Raw genomic sequence first — 18694 nt, 5'->3', positions numbered from 1 at the left:
AGGTACTCTGCCTCGTTTATTTTTAACAAACATTTTCCTGTCGCTGAAAGGAAATCCTGTACTCTAGAGCCAGCCTTAAAACTGCCAAAACGTGGAGCAAAAGGGCAGGCATGTTTTCTCACTCCGCGTTTTGATCTGTATTTTATTTTTATTTTTTAGGAGGGAGGCTTATTTGGCCAGGATTTTGGTGTGCGGCTGGCGATTGGCCACCGAGTTATATTATTCCATATGCCCACAATGTAAAGTGCTTAGAAAGTTGAGGTAATCTACCATCTTAACTTTCGTATATTTTTACAAGCGCGGGCTTGTGAATGTCTTTCGCGGTTTTAACCGTTTTAGCTTTTCGCAAACCGCTTTTGAGGTGTTTTTTTTTGTTTGCGTTTGAACCACCAAGCGATTTATTACATTTTATGAAGGAAATAGACTAATATGATCTTGGGTGGACAGGACTTTCCCTCAGGCAAACGGCCCTTATTCAAGCGTGAGGTAAAACATACGGGCGATTTCCCGCCCAAACGAAAGCAAACATAGACGCACGGCCGAAGCCCCTTTATAGAGGCGACCTCGCCGCCCGGAAAGCGACTCCGCCGTGGAGGGATAAGAGAGGCGTGGCCAAGCGAAGAGCCGGCCAATGAGGCGGCGGCGCGAGGAGGCGTGGCCTGGAGGGCAGCTGTGACGCCGCCAACCCGGAAGTGGTCTGTCTCTTGGCAGAGAGGGTCTCCCCAGCAGCGGGGAAGGGAAAGTCCTCAGGTAGGGAGCGGCCTGGCAAGCGGTTGTCTCCTCTGCCTGAGGTGGAGGAGGAGACGCGAGGGAGGTGGGTCTGGGCCCCCCACTGCTAGGGCCGGCCCACCCAGGAAGCAAGAGGAGAGGGGATCTCAGGCAGCAGGATCCACAGGGGCAGCAGATCCGGATCTTGACCTTTATTTATTCAGGGCTGGCCCACACACGAGGCAAGGTGAGGCGAGCGCCTCAGGCGACAGGATTCACAGGGGCAGCAGACCCCCATGTCATTCTTTTCCCCACCCCCACCTTGTCCTTAATGTAATAATAATAATTAATGTAGTCTTCCCTCACCCCTTTTTCCTTATTGGGGAAGTGGAGCACCATTTTTGGGGTCCACCTCAAGCACCAAAATGTATTGGACTGGCCCTGGATCGCTCACCTGAAAACATAGCTGTCAACGTTTCCCATTTTTTTAAGGGAAAGTCCCTTATTCCGAATAGTAAGAAAAGGGAAAAGTTGACAGCTATGCCTGAAAAGCAGGCGGTGGACCTCCCTTTCTGCCACCTGTTCTATCCCTCAGGTTCTTTGCGCTGATCCTGCTGGTGCCCTCCTGCATCACACCCCCCCATTCCCCACTCTCCTTCCCCCATCACCACCTACCTTTCCTTTCCCTGGAACAGGCCCTGCATACCCAAACGGATCTGCCCCTGTGCTCTTTATCACCTTACACACAGCCCTGAGTTGGCAGGGTGTAGCCGCCTTTGTAAACTGCAGCATAGTCTACTCAGAAGTAAGCCCGAGTGAATTCAGCGGGCCTTGCTCCCAAGTAAGTGGGACATGGGTGGGATCAGGCTAGCAATGCAGCCTTCTTTGGCTACCTGGATTGTTAAGCAGTTAACCAAAAAATTCTACCGTCCATCGGGTTAAATTGTTGGTCCCATAATAAACCTGCTGCTGCTCTTTATATGAGCAGATATGCTAGGGCTCAGCTAATCAGAAGTATATTTTGATGTTGTTTTAATCTTACTATGTTTGTATTGTATTGTGAAATGTTAATGTTATTCTTTCATGTTCTCTTGAGTTGCCCAGAGAATGCTCCAAAAATTTTTTGTTCATAACCCAAAAAAATGGGTTGTAATCCAAAAAAAGTTTGCAAACTGGGACACGCACTTCCGGGTTTGATGTGTTTGTAATCCAAAATGTATGCAAACCAGACTGTTTGCAAACCAAGGTACCACCATACATGTTTAATGTGGATTTTTTGTTCCGGGGAACGAATGGGAGGGAAAGCTTCAGCTGTCAAACTTACTCCTTCCTTTAGCTTGTGGAGGCTGCGGTCTGGCCCTGAAGCAGGCTGACTTGGTGACATCATGGCAGCTGAGGTGAAGGTGACGGGGCAGAACCAGGAGCAGTTCCTGCTGCTGGCGAAGTCTGCCCGTGGAGCTGCCCTGGCCAGCCTCATTCATCAAGTGCTCGAAGCCCCTGGCATTTACGTCTTTGGGGAGCTGCTGGACATGCCCAACGTTCGCGAGGTGAGCTCTGAGATTTGGGAGACAAAGGCCTAGGGAACCTTATAGTGCTCTAAGCAGGTGGATGAAGGAATCCACTCCCTTCCCCCCAAATTGGAGTAAACCCTCATACCTCTATTTAGGGTAGGCAAGGCAGCCACTCTCAGCTCTGACATAACACCATGAATATATATATTCACACACACACACACATATATATATTAGGGACACGGGTGGCACTGTGGGTTAAACCACAGAGCCTAGGACTTGCCGATCAGAAGATCGGCAGTTCGAATCCGCGTGACGGGGTGAGCTCCCATTGCTCAGTCCCTGCTCCTGCCCCCTAGCAGTTCGAAAGCACGTCAAAGTGCAAGTAGATAAATAGGTACCGCTCCGGCGGGAAGGTAAACGGCGTTTCCGTGTGCTGCTCTGGTTCGCCAGAAGCAGCTTAGTCATGCTGGCCACATGACCCAGAAGCTGTACGCCGGCTCCCTTGGCCAGTAAAGCGAGATGAGCACCACAACCCCAGAGTCGGTCACGACTGGACCTAATGGTCAGGGGCCCCTTTACCTTTACATATATATATACACACACATCTCACACATTTTCCCTACAAAGCAGGGTTTCAGTGTTTCACACCACCTGACAACTTTATTTCTGTGCTAGGTTTAAATGAGCAGCTTCAGCAGGTTTCTCGCTATCTGCTACAAACTGGCGTGTAGTAATGAATGGGGATTAGGGGCCTTTCCCCATAATGATGGAGGGAAACATGCTATGTGTAGGCGCTTTTCATACAGCATTTGTGGAGCCCTGGGGTTCCTGAAAGCCACCTGGGATTCTGGAATGAGGTCATCAGTAATGGCACACAAGCTTCCCTGTAGGGCTGCTGATTTTCCCTCACGATGGGTGGCGTTAAGGGAGGGCTAGTGTGTCTTCCCTGGCATGCTATTAATTTGCCAGAATAATGGTGAGGACTAGCTAGTGCTCTACATGGTGCATCCTCTGCAGTGCTTAGAAGGTTCATAACTGATATTTAGGGGTCATTTGCCAGAGAAGTCCATATGGAAGCCATTGCCAGTATACCATTTTCCTAAGCTGTCATACAGTGTTCCTTTAAATACTTTTCAATGACAGCAGCACAGAATCCTAATACATAGTAAGAAAAGCTTGCTGTAGTGGCAGGGAGGAAAAATAGGTATTCTGCTCTTCACCCTCTCAACCTTCTTGAAAATCTGGCTAGATTATAAATTTATCCCATTTTCCTGTGTAGTAGGCTAGGCTGAGTGACAGTCATCCAGTAAGCTTTCTGGCTGAGCAGGGATTGCATTTTCTCAGCTACAAAAAGTTGCAATTTGAGCACCTCTAAAATACAGCCAGCCAAGATGAGGAACACGGGTGGCGCTGTGGGTTAAACCACAGAGCCTAGGACTTGCCAATCAGAAGGTTGGTGGTCTGAATCCCTGCAATGGGGTGAGCTCCTGTTGCTTGGTCCCTGCTCCTGCCAACCTAGCAGTTCGAAAGCACATCAAAGTGCAAGTAGATAAATAGGTACCACTACAGCGGGAAGGTAAACGGCGTTTCCGTGCGCTGCTCTGGTTCGCCAGAAGCGGCTTAGTCATGCTGACCACATGACCCGGAAGCTGTACGCCGGCTCCCTCGGCCAATAAAGCGAGGTGAGCGCCGCAACCCCAGAGTCAGTCACGACTGGACTTAATGGTCAGGGGTCCCTTTACCTTTAAGATGAGGAAAGTTGTTAGGAGTGTGCAACAAACACACGCTGACATGGTTCTCATTGAGGTGGTAGACCTTTGAATGGATTATTCTGGGCCGCAGTGGGGACATATGTCAGTAAATGACAGAAAACTAGCATTTCTAAGAGAAGACCACACTAGAACTCTTCTGCCTAGCATCTAGTTCTCTGCATACAGGGACTGTAAAATTATTATATGGAGGGACGCTACATCTTGTGAGCCCCCACCTTTGTCTAGAGCAGTACAGCCCATACAGAGGTTTACCATATTCCTGAGAAGGTGGCCTAAGTTTCTCTCCAGCTGGGGTGGAAGTTCGTGAAACAGGCCCATAATATTCACTGCTCACAACCTTTGTGGGCAAGAATCCTGTTTAATAAAAGAGCAAGGGCAAAATTCGGTTTCATTAGCAATTAAACTTGTGCTCCCTTTGAGACAGATTGGAAAGGATTTTGTAAGCAAATAGAATGTTTGTAATTTCTCATATGTTTCTACTGGTGTTTCTCCCCCCCCTTCCCCCCTTCCCTTCAGCTAGCTGACAGTGAGTTCGCCGCTGTATTCCGCCTGCTCACAGTCTTTGCGTATGGGACATACTCAGATTACTTAGGTATGTTTTCTCTTGTTCTTGGGAAACAGGAACTGACATTTGTGATTGTGAGGGAAGGTATAGAAAACCAAGAGCAGAGGCAATGCAGTTAAGGGATCTGGAGAAATAAAATAAAAACCTTTACCCTAAATCAGGGTGTACCAGCTCAGGAACAATCCTGCCTAGGATCAAGAATTGCAGAAGGATGTGGGTGACATTTCTATAGATTAGAAAGGAGATGAGGATACAAAATGGGGCCATTGGATATTGAAGTATTGTGGAAGTTGTCCAATAGCTTGTGATCTCGCTAATCTGCTCTGTCTTCTCTATTTTTGTATCCTCCCCTTCTTTGTTGCAACTCCTTTTTCTACTGCCTCTGGCCAAGTACGGTGGGCTTGTGCTGCATATAAGCAGAATGGCTCTCAGTTCTTGGGCAGGCTCTGGAGTGGTAGCGATAACAGCAAATATTGCTTGAATGGGGTGGTTAGATGCGGGTGACACTGTGGTCTAAACGCCTCAGTGTCTTGGGCTTGCCGGTCAGAAGGTCAGCGGTTTGAATCCTCATGATGAAGTGAGCTCCAGTTGCTCTGTCCCAGCTCCTGCCATCCTAGCAATTTGAAAGCACACCAGTGCAAGTAGATAAATAGGTACCGCTGCGGTGGGAAGGTAAACAGCGTTTCCGTGCGCTCTGGCTTCCGTCACGGTGTTCTGTTGTGCCAGAAGCAGTTTAGTCATGCTGGCCATATGATCCAGAAAGCTGCCTGTGGACGAATGCCAGCTCCCTCGGTCTGAAAGCAAGATAAGTGCTGCACCCCATAGTCCCATTTGACTGGACTTCCCCGTCCAGGGGTCCTTTACCTTTACTGGTAGCGATAACATCAAATATTATTTGAATGGGGTGGGTAGATGTTCTGAAACGCAGAAGCTGCATTTATTTAGACTTGCTGGCCTGCTCTGGATTTGTTGCTTTCAGGGTCTATATCCCAAAAAGTGTGTGTGTGTGTGTGTGTGTGTGTGTGTGTGTGTGTGTGTGTAGGATTACTGGATGGTTGGGGGGGAAATCACTGTGTATGTATGTGTTCTGCTTATGTAAATGTTTGCCATTGCTGAAGGGGAGAACCCACCTTAGCGGTTTGAGAGCAGGGCCTCTGAGACTGACCCAAAAATAAAGTACTGGGCAATAGAAATTTGGAAAAAAGATGGAGCATGGAAAGAGACGGTGGAACCTAATCCAAAGCTGGCAACGAAGATTTGAGGGAATTGAACCTGCTGTGATAATAGCTATTCTTTCTCCCGAGAGCAGCCGAAGCCGGGAATCTGCCTCCGTTAACAGAGGCTCAGAAGAACAAATTGCGCCATCTGTCTGTTGTCACGTTGGCTTCCAAGCTCAAGGTAATCTATGTGCCTCTTGTTCTATTGCCTGTCCTCCTCATTCTTTGGGGGGATTGCGCCTCACGCCAGCTTGTGTCCCCACCACCGCCCACAGTGCATTCCGTACGCAGTGCTGCTGGAGCAGCTCCAGCTGAAGAATGTGCGTCAGCTGGAGGACTTGGTGATTGAGGCCGTGTACGCAGATGTACTGCGGGGGAGCCTGGACCAACGCAACCAGCGATTAGAGGTCGATTACAGCATTGGGAGGGACATCCGCAGGGAGGAGCTCAGCGCCATCACTCGCACCCTTCAGGAATGGTAAGGAAGACTCTGTGAACTTGCACGGGCCAGACACAGACCAGTGGGGCAGGCTGTAACTGAGTTCTTCTGACAGAAGGAACTGGACGTAATCCTTATTGCGGGGTGGAATCTAACAATAGCAACTCTTTCTTCCAGAGCCAGTGTGGTGTAGTGGTTAAGAGCGGTGGACTTGCAATCTGGGGAACCGGGTTCGCGTCTCCACTCCTCCACATGTAGCTGCTGGGTGACCTTGGGCCAGTCACACTTCTCTGAAGTCTCTCAGCCCCACTCACCTCACAGAGTGTTTGTTGTGGGGGAGGAAGGGAAAGGAGAATGTTAGCTGCTTTGAGACTCCTGAAGGGGAGTGAAAGGCGGGATATCAAATCCAAACTCTTCTTCTTCTTCTTCCTCCTCCTTGGCGCCACACTGTTGGGTGCTCCACAGTGTCCACCATGTGTTTCTTTTGCTAACCGTTTTGTGTTATGATGTGAGAATGGCTAAGTGGCTTCATACACCAAACTTTTTAATTCCTGAACATCTCCCTTTGTTAGTTCCCCACAGAAAGCTACAACAATGCATTTAAAGCAGTATGTTCTCTTTACTTCAAGGGTCAGAAATAGGTATGACCAAAAAAAAAAAACAACCCCCCACGGAAAGCTGGGACGATTCCCAGGTTGCAAAACAAAAAACAAAAGCTTGTTGGCACTGCTTGTTAGCAGGTGGAAGAAGGGCCAGCCCTCAGGTACCAGGGACCCAGGCTTACCTTTTGCTGATGCTGTATTCCAGCAGCTTAGATTGGGGCAGGAATGGGGCTCCCCTTAACTACAACCCATGTACTTAACGCCACGCTGAAGAATCAGAAAAACACCCCAGATCAAAACTGTGTTATGGTATGGGTCATCAGGTACCTTACACCCTACTTTGGCTCTGCAGATCCTCAGCTCCTCCACAAGCTGATATTAAAACTTTTGAGATTGGGCTTTAACCAAAACACCTATTGATAATTATTTTAAAATCTTTTTCCCCCCAGCTGGTACTGAAAATATGAGTGTAATAGAACCTCTTACTTAGCTGCTATTGTTTTCATCAGATGAGCTTTTGTGACATTTTGCTTTCCCTTCTGCACCATACAAGCTGTCACAATCAATGATATCTAAGAACCACTGGGTCACATTTGCACCGTGAATTTGTATTTGTGGCGCTTCTGAGTTGGAAGGCCTTCTGCTTTACATGCTATGTTCTTTACTTGAGCAAATTTCTTTCTGCTGTTGTAGCCCTCTTACAGTTCAATTTTATTTCAGGAAAGCCAAGTTTCAGAGGTTTATGTGACCCACAGGGGTTCCTTCTGTACCTTGGCAGCCTCTGGAACCTGAGCAAAAACTGTTTCAGACTTGGCAGTGAGCCGCTGCAGGGATCTTTCAATATCGGACAAGCCCATTGGCATATCTGAATTCTATGTTTATTGCTTAAGTTTCTGTTTTAATTGTGGGATTTGTATCTTGTTAACCTTTTGTTCTCTGGAAGGTTGCACAGTGAAAGCTTACACTATAGCAGTAAGGGCTAACAACTTTGCATGTGTGCTTGTGGTTTATTTTAAATTAAAAGCTGAGATACTTCGGAAGCTGAATTTCGGTGGTTGCACCCTGAGCTTTTTCAGTGGGATTGTGGCATAAATAACCCTGGCCCTAGCAGTGGCAAAATCCAATGGTGGCATTTTTATGCATGTATTGCAGCCCTGTATGTTAATTCCCATGTTCTTCTGCCATCTCTCCCACTTCTTTGCTTCCTATAATTTTACAGAATTGTGTTTTGATGCCTGTGTTCCTCCTCCTTCTCTAAGCCTTTGAGCTTCTCTCATCAGGTGTTCACCTGCTGGCTGCTTTGTAGGCCTCTCTCCTGCCTTGTTCACCTTTTGCCTGCCTCTTACAGGTGCCAGGGCTGTGAGGTCGTCCTTTCGAGCATCGAAGAACAAGTGAGCCGGGCTAATCAGCACAAAGAGCAGCAGCTGGGTCTCAAGCAGCAGATTGAGAGCGAGGTGAGCGAGCAGGACTGAGGTAGAGCTTCTCCGTGGTATCTAACATGGTGGTGAAGCATAGGGTTTTATGCTGCATTTATAGTCCTGGAACACTGAGCGGCTACGGTACACTCTCCCCCAAATGAATTAAACTCAGAGGTGCAATTCTCTCTTCTTCTTCTTTGGCAATCACTTGTAGCCGAGTAAGATTGTCTTCCATTACAAGTGAGTCCATAAGTGACTGTGGAGGCCAATTCTGGATCCACACATCCTTCCACAGTGGGGACATAGGTTTCCAGGCAGGAGTTGATCATGGTGAGGGTTTTGCCAAGCGTGCCTTCCTCTTAGTGTGTTTCTCCCTTTCGTCCTGAGTTTGAGCGTCTTCAAAACCCATGACACCTTTGGTAAAGGCTGTTCTCCAATTGGAGCGCTCACAGACCAGTGTTTCCCAGTTGTTGGTTTTATAACACATTTTTTAAGACTTGCCTTGAGGGAGTCTTTGAACCTCTTTTGTTGACCACCAGCATTACACTTTCCATTTTTAAGTTGGGAATAGAGTAGTTGCTTTGGAGGACGATAATCAGGCACCCGCACAACATGACTAGTCCCATGAAGTTGATGTTGAAGAATCATCATTTCGACCCTGGTGATCTTTGCTTCTTCCAGCACACTGGCATTAGTTCACCTGCCATAAAGTGTATGTAGAGCAGGGATGGGGGACTTTCTCGGCTTGGCAGGCCATATCCTTATCATTCCCACTCCTGTGGGCCAACTTTGACAACCTAATCATCAGTATCTGACATCATTATGACATCAGATGACGCACAAATATGCAGCCTCAGTTTAAATGGAAAGTCCCTGCAGCAAACTGTGCAGGACACCAGAGAACTCTGCAGAAACATTTGCAGAGAAAGATACCACCTAAATCAGAAATCAGATACCTTGAGAAGATAACATCCCTCAGTTAAGTCTGGTGAGGCACTGCCTAACTACCTTCTCCTTGAGCTGCCAGAAGAGAACTTTCCTGTATTCTTGGTGCATACATGGGATTTTTTTGCCTCCAGGGTAATGAACTATGCTGTTGTTTGTTTGCTTTAATTTGGGCACTTTAATTTTGTTCTCCTTGTTTCTCTCCCCCCCGCACTCCCCCTGCCCTCTTGCCCCAGCAGGTAGCAAATCTGAAGAAGACAATTAAAGTGACGACAGCAGCCGCCGCCGCAGCGACATCCCAGGATCCTGAGCAGCATCTCTCTGAACTCCGGGAACCGGCTCCGGGTACCAACCAGCGCCAGGCCAGCAAAAAGGCTTCCAAAGGCAAAGGGTGAGGTGGAATCCTCTTCAAGGCTGGCCATCTTCTCTCTGCACATGGGCTGGAAAAGCAGAGAGACACCCCTTGTGTTTTGCCTACAGTTCAACTCCCTTACCTTGGGGCTTGGTGATTACCGTATTTTTTGGCCCATAGAGCGCACCAGCCCATAGGGCGCACCTAGTTTTTTGGGGGGGAAGTAAAGGGAAAAAATTATTTTCCCCCAGGCGCAGGGCTGGGGCGGGGGAAGCCCGAGCTTCCCCTGACCCCAGCCCCCAGAACAGGCAGCTCTCCACAACCAGTGGGAGAGCTGCGCAAAGCCCAAAGCCTGGGGGGCGCTGAGCTCAGCGCGCCCCCAGGCTTCGGGGTGCAGGCAGCTCTCCAAAAGTGACTTCGCGCAGCTCTCCCACGGCTTGCGGATAGCTTCCTGAAGCCTGGAGAGCAAGAGGAGTCGGTGCGCACTGACCCCTCTCGCTCTCCAGGCTTCAGCGAAAGCCTGCATTCGCCCCATAGGACGCACACACATTTCCCCTTCATTTTTGGAGGGGAAAAAGTGCGTCCTATAGGGCGAAAAATACAGTATTAACCATGTAGTGTCTATAAAATCCCTAATTTACGCGAAATTCCTGCTGGCGCTCATTCCAACACCTTTTTCTTCTCTGCAGGCTCCGAGGCAGCGCAAAGATCTGGTCCAAGTCGAACTAGCAGGACCTTTGGCTGGGGAGGGCAGCAGATGTCCCACGTGTGATGCTTTCTTCTCCAACCTGGATGTCTTTCTGTGCAATCCCTTCCCCCTTTCCCAGTCTCTCTTTCTCTCTCTCCCCTTGCATGTAGTTTGTTCTTTCCGTTTTGCTCCTCCCCTGATACTTTCATCCATTCTCGCCTTCCGCTGCTCTCTCATATTCCTTCCCACTTATTTTCTGCCTGCGACGACTTCTTCTTTTGCTTTCCCTCTTCTCTGTCTCTCCCCGTCCCCATCCTCGTGTGGGGTGCATTTTAAAGAGCCATAAAGTGACCTCTGTTTCAGTTATCTTTGCACCCAACAGAATATGGTGGAAGCCTGGGTGGAAATGAATCTGGCAGCTGTTAGCCACTTTAGTTCTGCGAGCAGATCCTGGGACATTTGCTCCGGGACGCAGCTTGACATCTCAATCATTTGCTTTCCTGGGATCAGGGGTGGGTAGGGGGCGTGTGTGAGTGTGTCGGATGGATTGTTTTGGAAAAAAATAGTATAAATATATAAAGCGATTTAAAGAAATAAATCTATGGACATATCTACAGGAGCTGTCTTCACTTTGGTTTCATTTCATTACTGCAGTGGAGACCCTTCCCTTTTTGGGGAAACAGGATGGGAGGTGATGTGTGTGGAGCTAAGAATTCCCTTTGGCATGGGACGGAATTATTTCATGTCCTGCTTGAAATGGAAGATTGGGGCCACAGGAGAGAGAAGCCTTGGCCTTTGCACTTTATTGCATTAGTGACCAACTAGTGGGATTATTATTATTATTTATTGGACTTAATATACTGCCCTATACCCAGGGGTCTCAGGGCAGTTCACAGAATAAAATCAAGATATAAATCCACAAAATACATAATAAAAATGAAAACAACAACCCAGTAGCCCCACCACCACCACCACAAAAAAACACAAAGGGCATAGGATGTAAATTTTATCAACCAAAGGCCTGGTTTAAAAGGAACATTTTTGCCTGCCTTTGTCAGAAGTAGCATAGGCAGCAAAAATCTGCAGCATTCCTGGAGAGACCACACTGCACCTTCTAATATCTGAAAAAATGAACAAGTTATCCCTTATCCCTGGTACAGGTAAAGGTAAAAAGTAAAGGGTCCCTGGATGATTAAGTCCAGTCAAAGGCGACTATGGGGTTGCGGTGCTCATCTCGCTTTCAGGCCAAGGGAGTCGGTGTTTGTCCACAGACAGCTTTCTGGGTTATGAGACCAGCAGGACGAAACCACTTCTGGCACAACGGAACACCATGACGGAAACCAGAGCACATGGAAACGCCATTTACCTTCCTGCCGCAGTGGTACCCATTTATCTACTTGCATTGGTGTGCTTTTCAAACTGCTAGGTTGGCAGGAGCTGGGACAGAGTGACAGGAGCTCACCCCATTGCGGGGATTTGAACTGCCGACCTTCCAATCGGCAAGCCCAAGAGGCTCAGGGGTTTAGGCCCCTGGTATACTTTTTTTTTTAGCTGCAGCAAGCAACCCTTGAACATCTGTATTGCAGTTGTGAAGCAGCGGAAATTTAGGACTCTTCAATCAGTCGATCTCTTTGTTACAATTAGTGACCAGAAAGAAACTTTGTTGCAGATATATAAAATAACACCTGACAAAACAAAATAGAAACCCACAGCAATAAAATTACTAATAGCTGGATCATGCTATAAAACGCCAGGCATGAAAAGCAAAATTATATGTTTGTGAAAATTAATCCCTGCATACTGCAGCACAATATTTAGCCACCCTGGAAGAGATGGGTGTGTTCTGATCTGGAAGGAGTGGGAAAAAAGCATTAAATGGAACCAATCATCCTGGGAATTTCTGCAGAAAGGGTTCAATAAAAATCTTACGTGTACTGCAATAAAAAGAGCAAGACCTAAGAACAGGAGTTATTGAAGCTATCCAGTTTTTGTAGCTTTTCTACATCCACAATCCTCATTCAAATACATCCCCCCCCCTTTCAAGAGGACTATGGATCTGCGCATAACTCTCCAGCCCCTCCAGTCCTCAGGATGGTGGGCAAAGGGGAGAGGGGAGGAGGCAAAAAGGGACACATGAAATAGGTGCTAATGGCGACCTAATCTCACATAATCCCTGAGCACCTGCCAAACGTCTGTGCCAACTCCCTGCCTTTGAAAAGCAAAGCCAGCATGAAAATTGGGAGGAAGGAATGCAGAGAGCCTGCAGGATGGAGACCAGGTGGCTTTATTCAGGTTCACAAAGGAAAAGGATTGAAGTCACTTCATACCCACTCTAAACCTTTTGATCTAAGAACCCCAACAAATGTGGGGAGGGAAAGATCTGGAGGTATCAGACATGGAAATAAGCCATTACTCGGGTGTGGTGTTTAACCCAGACATTACCTTTCACCAACTCTTGGAGAGGAAAAAGAGACTTGGAAGGTCTCATAGTTGCCCATGCTCTAGTTAAGGAGCGTCTCCACCCCCATCCTTCAGCCCAGACACTGAGGTCCAGCTCCGAGGGCCTTCTGGTGGTTCCCTCGCTGCGAGAAGCCAAGTTACAGGGAAGCAGGCAGAGGGCCTTCTCGGTAGTGGCACCCGCCCTGTGGAACGCCCTGTGGAAGACCTCTGAAGGCAGCCCTGTTTAGGGAAGTTTTTAATGTTGGATGTTTTATCGTGTTTTTAATATTCTGTTGGGAGCTGCCCAGAGTGGCTGGGGAAACACAACCCAGACAAGCGGGGTAAAAATAATAAATTATTTTCACTTTTTGAAATATGGCAACCTTACTTTAGGATTAAGATTTGCCACTGCATGCAACAGAGATTTAACTGGGGAAGAAGAGGGCAAACATGTGAAGAAGGCCCAGAACTGTTAATGCATGTCTGTGCGCTCGCACACACAAGTTCCTTTTCTGGGACTTGAAACTGAACATGGCAGAGGGGGCCCAGCCAGGAGCAAATATGTGCCTGGAACTCATCTCGGTTTTACTGCAAGATTGCAATTACCAGGCATTTGGTTCTTTGGTTCCTTACATGCTGTCTCCCTCTCTCTCTCTCTTTCATTCTCTGCCTTTTACCCAAACTCCAGGGATCTTATCTTCCTTCTCAGCCTACCCACGATTTTGCATTTTATAGATAGGGAGGACAGGGAGATTAATTAATTAGTTAACATTTGTAAATCACTTGGAAGATGGAAAGAGCAAGATAAGTGCTGAACATTATTACTGTAGTGGCTGATGTTAATGTTACATTTCCTTTAATTCTGGCTCCTTTTTCTGCCTGCTGCCAAAGATGTTGTGTGCGCTCTTGGAATACTTTCACTGCAGCTTTCCTTCCCTCATCCTGGCCTGATTTTAGCTTGCAACTGTCTCCGGACAGCACTGGCCCCCGGCCTCTTAAGTGAGATGGGCGCACAACCCTAGAGTCTGTCAAGACTGGCCCGTACGGGCAGGGGTACCTTTACCTTTTATATGACTTGATTGAGGGACGCAGGTGGCGCTGTGGGTTAAACCACACAGCCTAGGACTTGCCGATCAGAAGGTCGGCAGTTCGAATCCTTGCGACGGGGTGAGCTCCCGTTGCTCACTCCCTGCTCCTGCCAACCTAGCAGTTCGAAAGCACATCAAAGTGCAAGCAGATAAATAGGTACCGCTCTGGCGGGAAGGTAAACGGCCACTGCCATCCACGACCTGATTGTGGATGGAGGATTTGACCTGGCATGTGTGACAGAGACCTGGTTAGATGAAGCACATGGGCCTGTCCTTGCCGCTGCTTGCCCACCAGGTTTCTCTTACGCACAGCAACCCAGGTCATGTGGGCGGGGAGGGGGGGTTGCAGTGATTTTTAGGAAGTCATTAGTCTGCACCAGGCGTCCTATTGGGAAGACACAGTTTTCTGAGTGCATGTTCTGGAAGTTGGGCAATAGGGGCAGCACAGGATTCCTTTTGGTGTACCAACCTCCCCGCTGCGCCAAGGATTCCCTGCCCAAGCTGCTTCAGGTCATGGCAGATGTTCTCCTGGAGACACCTAGCTTGGTTGTCCTGGGGGATTTTAACATCCATGCCGACACGACCTTACAAGGGGCCGCTCGGGACTTCGTGGAAAGCATGGCCTCCATGGGGCTGTCCCTGAATAAGTTTGGCCCAACTCATAGCCGTGGACATGCCTTAGACTTGGTGTTCACCTCTATGGATGTTGGTGATCTGACACTAACTAAAAGCGAAACAAAAGAAGTGCCATGGTCAGATCACTTCCTGGTGCAACTGGACTTCTCTGCGACCCATCCCCTCTGCAGGGAGGTGGGACCGATTCGGATGGTCCGCCCCCGCCACTTAATGGATCCAATTGGCTTCCAGAGAGTGGTAGGGGATGCTTTATCCCAAGTTGATGGCCTTTCAGCTGATTCCCTGGTGGCCCGCTGGAATGCGGAGTTAACCAGGGCTATTGACTGTCTGGCTCCGAAGCGCCCTCTCCGATTGCATGGAGCCCGGACAGCCCCGTGGTTTTCCCCGGAGCTGAGGGTGATGAAACAATCGTTGAGACGGCTAGAGCGCCGGTGGCGGAAAACTCATTCTGAATCAGACCGGACACGGGTTAGAGCTCAACGTCGAGCCTACCAAGTGGCAATGGCGACGTCGAAGAGGGTCTTCTTCGCCGCCTCCATTGCATCTGCAGAAAACAGCAGCAGGAGACTTTTTCAGGTGGTTCGCAATCTATCGGAACCACCTGTACCACCGGGGCCTGGTAGGGACCCTAAGATCTCCTGCAATGCTTTTGCAAAGTTTTTTGCAGATAAAATCGCTCAGATTCAGAAGGAGGTAGACTCCACCGTGGGAGCAGGACCAGGGCGGAAGAGTGCTAGAGTTCTGTCTGGTCCTGTTACATGGGATCAATTCCAATCTGTTACCTCCGAGGATGTGGACAGGCTGCTTGGACAAGTGAAACCGACCACCTGTCTCCTTGATCCTTGCCCATCCTGGCTGATAAAAGCGAGCCGGGAAGGGCTGGGCGATGGGCTCTGCGGGGTGGTGAATGGTTCCCTCTGTGAGGGAGCCTTCCCAGACCCGCTGAAAGAGGCAGTCATTAAACTGCTTCTTAAAAAAACATCTTTAGATCAGGCCAATTTGGCCAACTATCGCCCAGTCTCAAATCTGCCATTCCTGGGCAAGGTGATTGAGCAGGTGGTTGCTGAACAACTCCAAGCACGCCTGGAGGAAACGGACCATTTGGATCCCTTCCAATCGGGATTCAGGCCTCACCATGGGACTGAAACTGCCTTGGTCGCGCTGGTTGATGATCTCCGGCGGGCTAGGGACAAAGGTGAGAGCTGTTTCCTAGTTCTGCTGGACCTCTCAGCGGCCTTTGACACCATCGATCATAACATCCTTCTGGACCGTCTAGAGGGGCTGGGAGCTGGGGGCACTGTCATACAGTGGTTCCGCTCCTTCCTCCTGGGCCGTGTCCAGAAAGTGGGGGGGGGATGAGTGTTTAGACCCCTGGGCTCTCACTTGTGGGGTGCCTCAGGGTTCTGTCCTCTCCCCCATGCTTTTTAATATCTATATGAAGCCGCTGGGGGAGATCATCAGGAGGTTTGGACTGGGTGTTCATCAGTATGCAGATGACACCCAGCTCTACCTCTCCTTTAAATCAGAACCAGTGAAGGCGGTGAAGGTCCTGCGTGAGTGCCTGGAGGCGGTTGGAGGATGGATGGCGGCTAACAGATTGAGGTTGAATCCTGACAAGACAGAAGTACTGTTTTTGGGGGACAGGGAGCGGGTTGGTGTGGGGGATTCCCTGGTCTTGAATGGGGTAACTGTGCCCCTGAAGGACCAGGTGCGCAGCCTGGGAGTCATTTTGGACTCACAGCTGTCCATGGAGGCGCAGGTTAACTCTGTGTCCAGGGCAGCTGTCTACCAGCTCCACCTGGTACGCAGGCTAAGACCCTACCTGCCCGCAAACTGTCTCGCCAGAGTGGTGCATGCTCTAGTTATCTCACGCTTGGACTACTGCAACGCGCTCTACGTGGGGCTACCTTTGAAGGTGACCCGGAAACTGCAATTAATCCAGAATGCGGCAGCTAGACTGGTGACTGGGAGTGGCCGCCGGGACCACATAACACCGGTTCTGAGAGATCTGCATTGGCTCCCAGTATGTTTCCAAGCACGATTCAAAGTGTTGGTGCTGACCTTTAAAGCCCTAAACGGCCTCGGTCCTGTATACCTGAAGGAGCGTCTCCACCCCCATCGTTCAGCCGAGACACTGAGATCCAGCGCCGAGGGCCTTCTGGCGGTTCCCTCATTGCGAGAAGTGAGGCTACAGGGAACCAGACAGAGGGCCTTCTTGGTAGTGGCGCCCGCCCTGTGGAACGCCCTCCCATCAGATGTCAAAGAGATAAATAATTACCTGACATTCAGAAGACATCTTAAGGCAGCCCTGTTCAGGGAAGTTTTTAATATGTAACGCTGTACTGTTTTTAACACTGATTGGGAGCCGCCCAGAGTGGCTGGGGAAACTCAGCCAGATGGGCGGGCTATAAATAATAAATAATTATTATTATTATTATTATTATTATTATTATTATTATTAATTATTATTATTATTATTATTATTATTATTATTATTATTATTATTCTGTGCGCTGCTCTGGTTTCGCCAGAAGCGGCTTAGTCATGCTGGCCACATGACCTGCAAGCTGTACGCCGGCTCCCTCGGCCAATAAAGCGAGATGAGTGCCACAACCCAAGTCAGTCATGACTGGACCTAATGGTTAGGGGTCCCTTTACCTTTACGACTTGATTACCACCCATTAATTTTCCCTGCACCTCCTTGTCCCACTGTCATTGGCATCCATCTGTCTCGAGAGACAATGGAGTGTGCCTCCGGGGATGAAGTCAAACTGCTGTGTTAGCAGCACCGAAGTGACCTCTCTAGAGTGCAAGCCTGGGCAGTGTGGATGGAGGTCCTGGGCTGCCCAGATGACAAGACCCCCTTCTTGGACTCACTGCTGGGTCCCAAAGGAAAGCAGAGCAATACGCTTGGCACCAGTTTGGCTGTGGGAATTGCCAGAAGGAGGCGTACAAGGAGTCATCCATCCATCTTAGGAACTCCACTCTAGATTTGTGTATGGTTTACTGCTTACTCTTTTCTTGAAGATATCCCACAAAGTAGTGGAGGTTTAGGATCAGGGTTTTCATTATTCTAAATGGGCTACCTTCCCAGGTTGATGGGCCCCATCTGCCCCTCACTTCTACAACATGTGTAGAAACAGTTGAGATGCGTCCAAGGAAACGGGGGCAATATGCAGGCCCCCAGCTGGCTCCAGCCCACCGGCCGGTACCCGGGTGATTTCTGGTCCTTGGCACAGCATGAAACAGTGACCCGCAGCTTCAGCACTCTTCAGAAGCTGGAGCACGCTCTAATCAGCAGAGTAAATCACTCTTTGCAACAGAAGAGCAGATGGAGGCATATGTAAAGCATATTTACAAGCAGTTTATTCAGGACAAAGGAAAAACATGACTTCTCCCTTTCATGTCCAAGCAAGCAGCATAAGCAAAAGCTATACACAAAACGGAAGTTCCCAGCAAGCTGTGCTGGACTGTAAACAGGCATGTGACACACAATAATTATGCCTGCTCCTTGTAAGGTGGAATGGAATATCCTAACAGAAACTGCCTTCTTGACCGTTGGACCCTCTCTTGGTCTCATCCGCTCAATCCACCAGAGTCTGTCTTCACATGCAGGGGAGGTCCCTAACTCACTGAGGGTTTGAGACCCATCAACTGCCCTCACCTGGTTTAGCCAGCCAGTTGAAGCCATTTCCCAGGGTGTGGCCGCTGTTGCATGCTGACAGCTTCTAGGAGTCACAGGTGAGAGCTGAGTGCAGGGTGGGGACCAAAGGTGGACAAACTACCCCAAAAGAAGCATGATGTGTCCCCCACAAGAGATACTACCTCTCCCCTAACACCCCATACACCCCTCCACTGTGGAGTTGCCATACGTCTGGAATTTCCTGGACATATCCAGGAAAAGTGAGAGATTTTACTTTCTTGGGCTCCATGATCACTGCAGATGGTGACAGCAGTCACAAAATTAAAAGACGCCTGCTCCTTGGGAGAAAGGCGATGGCAAATCTAGACAACATCATAAAAAGTAGAGACATCACCTTACCAACAAAGGTCTGTATAGTTAAAGCTCTGGTTTTCCCAGTAGTGATGTATGGAAGTGAGAGCTGGACCATAAAGAAGGCTGATCGCGGAAGAATTGATGCTTTTGAATTATGGTGCTGGAGGAGACTCTTGAGAGCCCCATGGACTGCAAGAAGATCAAACCTCTCCATTCTGAAGGAAATCAGCCCTGAGTGCTCACTAGAAGGACAGATCCTGAAGCTGAGGCTCCAATACTTTGGCCACCTCATGAGAAGAGAAGACTCCCTGGAA

At 48.9% G+C, this 18694-nt stretch overlaps 1 protein-coding gene across 4 annotated transcripts; it reads left to right on the top strand.

Moving 5' to 3' along the window:
* The first annotated feature begins 627 nt into the window (after positions 1-627).
* On the top strand, positions 628-10837 carry COPS7A (COP9 signalosome subunit 7A). Of its 4 annotated transcripts, none has more exons than XM_053371717.1 (8): positions 628-750; positions 2045-2255; positions 4511-4586; positions 5869-5957; positions 6052-6254; positions 8166-8271; positions 9420-9571; positions 10222-10837. In XM_053371717.1, exons 2-8 carry the CDS (start codon positions 2094-2096, stop codon positions 10259-10261), a joined length of 828 nt encoding a protein of 275 aa, XP_053227692.1. In that variant the 5' UTR covers positions 628-750; positions 2045-2093; the 3' UTR covers positions 10262-10837. The 4 variants fall into 4 exon arrangements, with proteins under 4 accessions (XP_053227692.1, XP_053227689.1, XP_053227691.1 ...); XM_053371714.1 differs by having other exon boundaries at positions 9417-9571; XM_053371716.1 differs by lacking the exon at positions 628-750 and adding an exon at positions 828-955 and having other exon boundaries at positions 9417-9571.
* The last annotated feature ends 7857 nt before the right edge of the window (positions 10838-18694 follow it).

The sequence above is a fragment of the Podarcis raffonei genome, chromosome 17 (genome assembly GCF_027172205.1).
Source record: "Podarcis raffonei isolate rPodRaf1 chromosome 17, rPodRaf1.pri, whole genome shotgun sequence".
In the NCBI taxonomy this organism is placed as follows: Eukaryota; Metazoa; Chordata; class Lepidosauria; order Squamata; family Lacertidae; genus Podarcis; species Podarcis raffonei.
This window is presented reverse-complemented; position numbering and strand designations above follow the sequence as displayed.